General features: G+C 33.8%; 4 protein-coding genes across 5 annotated transcripts in view; 1 reads left to right on the top strand and 3 right to left on the bottom strand.

Annotated features, from left to right (window-relative positions):
• LOC108570178 (protein SMG9) overlaps window positions 1-1,160 on the bottom strand; it is a 2,292-nt gene extending 1,132 nt beyond the window's left edge. The window contains exons 1-5 of one of the 2 annotated variants that reach the window (XM_017931976.1): window positions 1,076-1,160; window positions 700-922; window positions 571-617; window positions 302-506; window positions 1-205 (exon numbers count right to left, since the gene is read on the bottom strand). The exon at window positions 1-205 is cut by the window's left edge and continues 80 nt beyond it. In XM_017931976.1, the coding sequence (XP_017787465.1) occupies window positions 1-205; window positions 302-506; window positions 571-617; window positions 700-863 (621 nt within the window). In that variant the 5' untranslated portion in view covers window positions 864-922; window positions 1,076-1,160. The remainder of the gene's footprint in view (window positions 206-301; window positions 507-570; window positions 618-699; window positions 923-1,075) is intronic. The other variant, XM_017931977.1, reaches the window with a different exon arrangement.
• A 341-nt stretch (window positions 1,161-1,501) lies between these two features.
• On the top strand, window positions 1,502-4,535 carry LOC108570161 (exocyst complex component 8). Its single transcript, XM_017931953.1, has 8 exons — window positions 1,502-1,755; window positions 1,824-2,185; window positions 2,268-2,570; window positions 2,642-2,789; window positions 2,887-3,396; window positions 3,482-3,612; window positions 3,713-4,129; window positions 4,237-4,535. Exons 1-8 carry the CDS (start codon window positions 1,659-1,661, stop codon window positions 4,441-4,443), a joined length of 2,175 nt encoding a protein of 724 aa, XP_017787442.1. The 5' UTR covers window positions 1,502-1,658; the 3' UTR covers window positions 4,444-4,535.
• LOC108570162 (sperm-associated antigen 7 homolog) lies at window positions 4,536-5,927 on the bottom strand. The gene is made up of 5 exons (XM_017931955.1): window positions 5,775-5,927; window positions 5,629-5,696; window positions 5,458-5,546; window positions 5,045-5,385; window positions 4,536-4,971 (listed from the first exon to the last, which is right to left on the bottom strand). The coding sequence occupies exons 1-5, from the start codon at window positions 5,851-5,853 to the stop codon at window positions 4,823-4,825; spliced, it is 726 nt and encodes a 241-aa protein (XP_017787444.1). The 5' UTR covers window positions 5,854-5,927; the 3' UTR covers window positions 4,536-4,822.
• A 530-nt stretch (window positions 5,928-6,457) lies between these two features.
• The window catches only part of LOC108570141 (nucleolar protein 10), a 5,939-nt gene continuing 2,153 nt past the window's right edge, over window positions 6,458-10,243 (bottom strand). The window contains exons 8-17 of the mRNA XM_017931931.1: window positions 10,114-10,237; window positions 9,731-10,013; window positions 9,412-9,649; window positions 9,237-9,330; window positions 8,259-8,375; window positions 7,929-8,170; window positions 7,493-7,870; window positions 7,173-7,353; window positions 6,854-7,069; window positions 6,458-6,725 (exon numbers count right to left, since the gene is read on the bottom strand). Of these exons, the coding sequence (XP_017787420.1) occupies window positions 6,486-6,725; window positions 6,854-7,069; window positions 7,173-7,353; window positions 7,493-7,870; window positions 7,929-8,170; window positions 8,259-8,375; window positions 9,237-9,330; window positions 9,412-9,649; window positions 9,731-10,013; window positions 10,114-10,237 (2,113 nt within the window). The 3' untranslated portion in view covers window positions 6,458-6,485. The remainder of the gene's footprint in view (window positions 6,726-6,853; window positions 7,070-7,172; window positions 7,354-7,492; window positions 7,871-7,928; window positions 8,171-8,258; window positions 8,376-9,236; window positions 9,331-9,411; window positions 9,650-9,730; window positions 10,014-10,113; window positions 10,238-10,243) is intronic.

Raw genomic sequence — 10,243 nt, 5'->3', positions numbered from 1 at the left:
CTCCAAGTTAGTTTCTGTATTTACAAAGTCTGTCGTAGATTTTTTTTGATCGTACGATACAGAATAATCTATCGTGGATCCAGACAGTATAGGTTGTGTGTCTAAGTATATCACTCTATTTTTTGTTACAAAAAAATCAATACCAGTAGTACAATTTGCTCCACTCTCATGATGAGATGTATCTTGAATTGGAAATATATTGGGTCTGTATTTAAAAGAAGACTGTGTTAATGAAAAGATTCATTCTTTTCATGGTAGGATCAAATAATCTTGGGGTTGAAGTTTTTTAAACAATACTAACGCATAATTAGATGTTAAAAGGGACATAATAGTGGATTTTCCAACACCTTGGCCTCCTAAACATCCTACAACTAAAAAGTCCTGCTGATCATACAAAAATTCAAGGGGGCTTTCGCAGAGTTGCATATTTTCATCCATGAACTTTACACATCCAGTCATTTCAAGGAATGTTGGCAATATAGTTCGAACCGCTAAAGGAAATGTATCTATAAAGTTCATTGTTATTTTAAAAATTTAATTATAACATTTAGAAAAAAAGAAGAGACTCACGATCTTGTATCTTTGTTGCAGCATTGGATGATGCATCAACCTCTTTTCTATATTGATCAAAAATTTAATGATTACTTAAAGGCTTAAGTATAATTTTACTGGTATTGTTATACAAGAAATTATTTGTACTTGTTACCACCGTTGCGTTGACTTGGTGACACAGCTCTATTTTCACCTTCTCTGGTTTTCAATATAAACGTCGGGCGATCTATAACTTTGACCGTGCCTCTACCATCGCCGTCCTTCGGTTCTGTATCTTTTGAAATTATCGGCAGCATTTTTTGTACGTTCATCGCTTTTAGTTACTCTTTCATGCTGTGTAAAGTATCTCCGTTACAAATATCTTTACCATCTAAAGTACAAAAATTGACTTCCGATCAGTTACTTGCGCGTGTTATAAAGCGTAAGATTATTTTCTTTTTACAAGTGTATTTTCGATGGAGACAAAAATTATATAAATCACAGGATATTTGATACTACAATGAAAATAATCAATAATACATACATATGTTGAATTTATTAAAGAGAAACAATCTCGTCGTTTTGTTAATATTTGCTAAAACACTTTTTAATAATATGGCAGTCGCCATTTGTTCGTTACAGTAAATGACGCACTATTGGTCAGTCTTATGTACATGCAAGTAATACTTCTTTCAGTATGTTCAGATGATTTTCTTATAAAAAATAACACATTAATTTATTATTTTTATGGATCATAAAAAGAGAAATATGTTACAAGTTTGTTAGAAAGAATAACAAAAATAATGAATTAATGCTTGAAAGTAACTATAATCTAGTACTTTATTTTACAAATTTCTTCCGAACATGTTACTAAGATATTAAGATTATATATACTATATTACAGTGAAACATTTGCATCGATACTACGAATACAATTATCATTGCCATGATCTGCGAGAAATGTCAAGCATGTTGCACCTGACGTATGATCAAAGGCATATAACTGTATAAATGTGCTTAAATGTTTACAGGTATATTGGACGTATTTATGCGAATAACACGAAGAGAATTAATAAGAGATCGAGCGTAATAAAAAGTTAATTTATACCTCTTTTACTTGGTGATAAATGAAAGACATTTATTTAGGAAGAGGCGAATATTTTTTTACGATGGCCGACAGTTTAGCAAAAGTCTTCACAACCGAAGATTTTAATCCAGAAAAATGTAAGCGAATATAATCAAAGAAACGATATATCTATGTTCACAAGGGGCTGATAATTATTTTCTTTCAGTTGTTAAAGATCTTAGCGCACAATGCATTGGAGCGGACGAATTAAGACAACAACGAGCTAAAATTCAAGAACTTGCAAATAACACTTCTGCACAATTAAAACGTAATGTTTATCAAAACTATATGCAATTTATAGAAACTGCTAAGGAAATATCACATTTGGAAAGTGAAATGTATCAGTTGTCTCAATTATTGAGTGAGCAACGTTCCTTATTGAGTACATTAGGATCTACCAGAACCACTGGTGTTGTTTTTGAAAATTTATCAGAGTCTCAATTAGAAGATGTTAATGATTCCACTGCCAAGGAAGAGGAGCAGAAACAAAAGTTGATGCAATTACTTGAAAATGTAGAAGGTGCTATGGTCAGTTACTGAAACAATTATACTCCAACATATGCGAACAAGTTATTGCTGGTAATGATAGTATCTTGATTTGATTGTATAGAGCCTGGCAGAAACACCTGGTCGTGTATGCTTACATGAAGGTTCTTTGCTAGAATTGGATCCTTTGGAAGGGACACCATTGAAGAGAGTTCATGCTCATTTATTTAATGACATTTTGATGATTGCCTCTTGGTTAGCAAATGGCAGTAGACGAGGGCCACCTAGATATAAAATGCAAGCTGTTTATAATCTAGAAAGTTTGGCCATTGTTAATGTCAGAGACCTTGGAACAGTGAAGTTGGCATTTAAACTTTTAGCATTCTCTGATACGAGAGTATTCCAGTGTGCAACTGCAACAAGTAAAGTTAGTATATTAGAAAAACAATGTTCATAAAAATCGTTGAAGAAAAATTTGAATTGTGGCTCGTTTTACAGAAAGAATGGTTAGATAAGTGTGAGCAAGCAAAAAGAATGAAGTTGGTCGAAGATAATCCGACTGATGCGTCGGATAATGCTAAACGGTCGAAAGAGGAGAAGACGACGGTACCCTCTCGATCGATGTCACTTGACTCAAACACCCTCGGTATGCTTTTGCCACTCGGTGAAACCTGTATCTTTAGATTGAATTCAATTAAATTAAATTGAATTAAATTAATTTTTTCAGTTGTTCTTCTGCGTAGGTATAGACGATGAAGATACGGAATATCACGAACCTCCACCGGAGTGGATGCTAGAAGTGGCAGAAGATTTGGATTCTTGTATAGCACAGCGTCATTTCGAGGAAGCATACAGCCTCTTAGAGAAAGCGAAAGCCTATTTGAAGGACGCGCAATCTACGACACTTTTGCTCGAAATTCAATTGAAGGTAAACGACAGAGGCAGATCGTTGGTTGATGTTTTAACAAAGGAACTTGAATTAAGCGCGGAAGCAAAGTCGCTTCAAGGTGGTGGTCTGAGGAGCGCGCGTCGTGTCGTAAGATTATTGATACAGTTAAACAGAAGCGCCCAAGCATGCCAATTGTACTTACGATTGTGCAGTGCTGTACTAAAAGCTCGTTTGGAAAGAGTTAAAAGAGAAGGTGCTATCGCACCGTACGTGAAGCAACTTAGCGCGATCACTTTCAGTAACATTGTTGAAATCACGAAAGAGTTCTTAAAAATTTTCCCAAAATCGACAAATTGCACGTCTGGTAAGTTGAGAATTATATACCCGGACGATGTCGCTTAAAGTCACACCAGTAGCTCATCGATTCTTCTTTCTTTTATGCCTATTAGGCCTGGTCGTTTGGTGTAGTCAAGAGGTAAAACACTTAACGACATATTTAGCTAAACAACTCTTTACTCCACAAGTGTCTCTAAGTACATTAGTAGAATGTATAGTTTCTGTTCGAAGTCACTGTGATCAGGTATGGTGATATACATATACTCGACATTATCATATTGCTTTCTTTCTCTTATTCGATTGAACAGTTTTCATCGTCTGTATTTTCCACGTTCAATTTGTAGTTAACGCAATTAGGAATGGACTTTCGTTATCAATTGGATGGTCAGCTCAGGCTTCCGTTAGTGAAAGCTATAAAAGATACAGGCGACAAATGCATCGACACCGTGAAAGGGCATATAGCCGAAGACACCTGGCGGCCGACCAATTTAGAAACTAGTAAAAACATTGAAAAATTGCAATCGGAACTGGATGATCTTGGAATAGCTGTTCCATCATCTTACGTGACGAATGATTGTTGGATAGCATTGACCGATAATACTTTGGCCTTTTCAAGAATTTATGTAAATCTATTAGAAGACTGTCTCAGCGTTGCTACACCAGAATTAATGGCTCTAATAGACGGAGTTTTAGTATCGGTGATGCGTACTCAAGTACAGCACGTACTCGCGTCGCTTAGAAACCCGAAATTAAAGCAGGAGGTAATCAATTTTCTTCTTTCTTTTCTACACATTTAGTAAAAAACGCGTTTTTTCATCAAATTTTAACGACATTTAACGCTTGAATAAATACTTTAACATGTCTTTAGAAACGCCTGGTGCACGATAATGCATTGTATATTCGGGACGTCGTAATCGTGCGGGGGCTGGAACTGTATAAATCAGCGACAAATCAAATTTTTGAAGACTTATTGACTTTAAAGGAACAAATCGAGATTGACTCGTTGTCTCCAACGAAACCAAAACCTACTCCTAGAACTTCTGTACCTAAGTATTCTACCACGGAATATATTTAATTATGAGCCGAAATACCTCCTCGATACTACCTATGTGTATATATATTATATAGGGGTATAGAAAAGAATTTGCAAAAGATAAAGTAGGGTGTTCCGCAATGTATGTGCTCGATGTATTATATTGTACATATAAGTTAACTTTAATGCTTTAGTAAATACATGTACTGAATTTCAAAATTTCTTCTTATTTTTGTCGCAGGTACATAAAGTAATACTAATGTTGTATAGAATAAGTAAAAGTTACACGTGTGCTACAGTCGGAAAACTACGAACAGTTTTTGTATAGAAATGTTCGATTTCGTTTTACACGCCTAACATGAAATATATTTACAGAGTTTAGAAAAAAGAAGAAACAAAAAAAAAACGAATGTCAGATATTTTACAAATTTTCGGATACTTTTTGCTGCTTCGTATCTTCGCCTTTATACTTTGATTCTTCGGTATTCGCTTCCAATTTTCTTTTTTTAGCACGTATGTCTGCTAATGTCTGCTCTATACTTCGTTGATCCTTCTTATTTTCACTGGGAACTGAAATAAATTTGTCAATTTATATAATGATAAAAAAACATGTCAAACTGGATGTACAAAATCATTGACCTACCACATCCATAACTACTATTAGCTTCTGTTTTCCTAGCTGCTTCTAGAGCAGCTTCCTTTCCAATTAGATGCTGGTACTTATCCTTATAATAACTGTTTGGTACAAAATTGTCTTTTCGTTTTTTAGGTTTTGTAGCCATCTCTAGTTCTTCTTTCGCTCGCCTCTCCCTCTCCTCTACCACTCTCCTTGCTATTTCATCATTCCATTCTTCTCCTCTACGTAATGCATTCAACTGATCTTCGGATGGGGTGTATTCTCTTTTAAAAATCACAATATGACGATCAATGCCTTCTTCTCCAAATGAGTAGGCCCAAATGTTTGCCACTTCAGCCACATCATGTCTATAACAAAATGAAAGGATATCAAGGTATTATTTTGTTAATAATTTCTATTATAGCTTTTGTTTTATATACATTATACTTCTATGGATTTGATCCATTGGGGGGAATTTGTATTCCTTTGCATCGTCATCTTGAAGGAATTTATTAATTTTCTCTTCTACCTAGATTAAAACAAAAGAGACGATAACGCGCTCGCAATAACCTTTTCTAACAAGAACGGGCATATAGATAGAAAATTTAAACCTTTTCTCGGAATTGTTTTAATCTTTCAGCTTCAGCTTTTTGATGCTTTTGATACTCCTCTTTTTGCTCTACATAGTAAAAGTTATTTTATAAATAATAAGATAATTTTTCGAAATATTTATAACATAGGTTAACTTATAACTAACTTTTCATCAATGCCTTCTGTTTGTCACTGATTGTTGGAGGCTTATCCATTGAATTCAAAATAGATCCCAGTAAATCCATAATCTTTTACTATATTCTTCTGAAAGACTCGATGAAGTTTATTTCGTAAGACACCAAACAGTTTCCAAGTGCAATACACGTTATCGCATTTAGCCCTGTCAAATATACGACAACGCAATGGTACATCGCAAAATATTCGACGTTTTAGCCAATGACAGTTGATCTCGTACAAATATGCTGATTTATTGGCCTAATGCTCATTAATAAGAAAAACATATGGCGCATATCTTTTAATGATAATTTTCATTAAACAAAAGGAAAAAGAAAATAACGAAGCAAGATTATGAATAAATTATTTATGTATATAACAACTGTTGTAGAGGCTTATAATGAATTAGACGTTTTGTAAAATCATGTTATATTGATACAATCGGAAAATATACATACATTGTACATATAAATTTAAAAGTTTATATGCCGATAATTACTAGTTAATTATCAAACGCTAATACGAGATTCTGCGAATAATAATTCATTTAAATAAATTTGATTACGATTTAAAATATTATGGAACGAAGCATAGATTGTTACTCTATATTAAAAGGTAATCGGACTATGCGCGTAAGATGAAAAAAATTCAAAAATAATATATTGTATTGCTGGATTTATCACATATGTAATAAAGAAAACAATTAGAGAAATTGACATTGTCCTAGTATGATGATCAAAATGCTGCCTATGGTCAGTAGAAGACAAAGATATCTCCCCGTAATTGGTATTCTGAAGAGTCTGGCACACATTTTTAACGACGACGTATACAAAAGTATTGTGTCAAGATCTTCGCCCGGAGTACTTTGATAAACAAATGGCCGAATGCGCACTTCGTGTCCGATACTTTGAATCATAGAACAAGCAGCAGTTAAACGAGCTGCCTATTGTAAAATGAAGGAAAATAGGTTTGAATCATTCTTCCTTATATGCACACGTATATAGTAACATGATGTTCGAACTCGAACTTTTTTTTTTTACTTCTACAGTTTCATTCCATTGTCGAACGTACCTGAATAAAAGGAACCATTGATATTAAAATCCATAGGATTACGTTTATTATTCCGATCCAAGTGACTGGGTTACTTTCTGCATCACTATTATCGTACTGAAGCAACCAAACTGTACCAGCAGCAGCCCATGATAAATTCACAACTGTATAGATGCATACGGCCGGCCCTAGTTCGTCATTGAAATATTTCAGTAGCTTTTTAAATTCGCAAATTTCCTATGATATAAGAGTAAACAACGATAACGGTTTCACTTCCCATTTTGGCTTCTCTTTTTGCTCTTTTCACTAAGTAAGTAAGAATTTAAATTCATTTACAAACCCTCATCCAATCGATGGGAGGTAAAGTACGATGAAGGAGTTTTCCATGGAGAAAGTACAGATGTGCCAGTAAAAGCTGCCCTTGTAGGCAATAACTGGTTATAATTGTTCCTTGTACCATATCATGCCATAGTGTGCATATAATTAAAAGCACCTTCAATGTTATTTTTACTTGATATGGACTGTGTGAAAAATAATTTGGGAAGAAGTGCAAAATAACAAAACGTGAAGAAGTGAATATATTTCAATGATAAAAATGAATTTGATTCAGTGATAGGATGAATTTAAAAAATCAAGCAACAAATTTATCTAGAGAATTACCTGTGCTCTAACCACTGGAATACAATGCTTTCTTGGGCCATCAGAACATTTACTGTAATGAATGCCATAATTATCCATACAAGGCTCAGTGCTATAAATAGCCACAAAATTCGCACAAGTTTTCTTTGATTTCCACGATTTACAGGATTAGAAGATAGAAGGAATGCTCTTTCCATTAAATTTTGCAGCTGCTCATTTTCTTTGATTCGGAGGAGATATACAGTATATAAATATGCAACTAGATGCAAAATGCTGGGAATCAAGTAACTAAATATAATATTTCCAAAGCAATTAATTTCTTCTCTGTGCTCTGTGCTGATGTTTAGAACAGTTTGAAATTTTAAAGGCTCTGCTTTGTAACAAAATCCTCTGTCTCTTCTGAAAAGTAAATTCCACTTGATGAAATTTATGTTATGAGCATTATGAGTATTGTTACCTAAAACATGCCATATATTGTAATATGTATCCAATACACATGAATATTGTGACTTGAAGGGTATGAAGATTTGCCAAAAGGCAATAACAGGAGCACCATTCTGAATCATCGCTGCTCATTGGCTTCAAGCCCATTACACTTAACAATTTCAGATATGGCCTTAATATTTTGTGCTTACAATAATGAAGCACTGCAGATGTACTTAGCATTTCAAAGTCAGGCATTTCTGTGATTTCACCAACCTATTGTAAATAAGTAATAATAGACATACATTTAATGATTGCATTTGAGTGTACAAGGAAGAAAATTTCTGAAGTTAAGCAATCTTACTTCTGTACTTTGCATCTGTAGGTCTGAGAATCCAGATGGTGTAGATATCTGCATCGTTTCTTCACGGTTTTGTGTAAGAGGATCTTTCCCATTCTTTGATTCATTATTTGAGTTTACCTGTAAGAAATAATTAGAATGTAATTGATGGAACCCAATTTTGTTCTGTTTTATTTTTTAATTTTATAAAAAAGAAAATCTATTATAAAAATTATTCTCTCAGTTTAATTACGTCATCGTTAGTACGAATTTTATTATTCGTAAAGAATGAATGCAAAAAAACAAAATGAGACATGTTAAACACCAGGTTTGGAAAGTGGTTTGAATGTGAACATAGACATTCAGAATCAAAATAAACAATAATCAATACGTACAAAACGATCACCTTGGATCTCTGTTCAAATAAGCGTGTAACTGCTAAAGTTCCTAAAATTGAAATTCGATACTTGCATACCTATACGATAAAGCTGCGGTATTATAGATTACAGTGTGATAAACGGTATGTAATTGAGGGCAACGAAAGATTAGATAAAACGTAACGTAAAACTTACCAATGTCATTTTTCTGGACGGACGAGCACGATGCTTTTGAACTTGAAAAGAAAACATTTATATCGGTACTTCGTGTGATTCACCCTAACGTATGAATTTTATTATATCACTCTTTTGAGATGACACTTCACCTCTGTCAAGATATCCATATGAATCGCGTCGAAACAAATTATTTTATTCATGGTATAGGTAACTTCTAGTGTGGGGCAGTGAGGAAAAAGAACACGAAGGGGATAATTCTTTAACAACAATAAACATTAACGTTTCTTTCTGTACAGATTTCCTGCTGGTCTCAAGAGATGTTTGTATCCTTTTTCATGTCTTTTCACGTTTAATTTTTTACGTCCTGCTTGTTTGTTCTGCAAATAAATAAACATATATACAGTACTGCATATGTATATGAGTTGTACAATATGTAACATATACATACCTTTTCAATGACAAAAGTCATTTGCCTGTTACCACGAGAACTAGAAGCTTTAACATCCTGGCCTTGAGTTTGCAGTCTTTCTCCCAAAGTGGCCCTATGAAAGTGAAGAAAAAAAAGAAGAAAATAACGGATTCCAGATACATCTAATATTATATTAAAATAATAGTATACGCACTTGCTCTGCCTTTTCGCTACCGGTTTCGCATCTTTAAACTCTACATTTTCTTTAATTTCATAAAGTTGAGGTTGATTTCCAACACGTTCGTTAGTATCTTTTACGTCTTCGTCACTTTCTTCTGCTTGTCTTTCATTCTTCTTTATTAATCGATACTGTTTTTTCACTTGTCTAACCCACTGTTTTTCATCCTCTGAACTACTATCGTCGTGAATGAAGCTTTCATCTGAACTATTATCTGAAAGTACAAGTCTCGTTATTAAATCAATTTAATACATAATTATACAAGGATGTAACGTTATTTGTATATGTATATAACCATGGCGTTCGTCGTCCTCCACGTGATCAATTTCCATTTTTTCTTCAACTGCTTTAATTTTTAACTTCTTCAATTTACTCTTACTAAGTTGCGAAATAACGGGATTTAACAACGTATATTCCTGCGAATTTTTATCAACTTCGAAGTCTGGATTGGTGAACAGTTGTTTGAAACGTTCATCTGTTAAAAGACCGGAAGAGCCTCTTTTCCTTTTCTTCGGATTCGTCTCATTATCCATTAACTTTAACGCAAGTTCTTTATTTACACTTGGCATCTTTTGAATCTGCAGGTACATATAGACATATATCAAAAAAATGCTGTATATCGTACCTCAAAACGCGCGCGCGCGCGTATGTATCATAAGATAATAAAATATTTCATACCTGCACCCTACTGGTAAAAGTTTCTTCTATTTTCTGCTTAATTTTCTTCTTTTTATATTCTTCGAATTCAAATGGTTTCATTACATCTCTTGCTTTCCTATATAATCGAATATCCATAAAATATCCATGC

This window comes from Habropoda laboriosa, unplaced genomic scaffold, assembly GCF_001263275.1.
Source record: "Habropoda laboriosa isolate 0110345459 unplaced genomic scaffold, ASM126327v1 scaffold80, whole genome shotgun sequence".
Lineage (NCBI taxonomy): Eukaryota > Metazoa > Arthropoda > Insecta > Hymenoptera > Apidae > Habropoda > Habropoda laboriosa.
The sequence above is the reverse complement of the archived record's forward strand: the minus strand, read 5'-3'. Positions and strand labels throughout refer to the sequence as shown.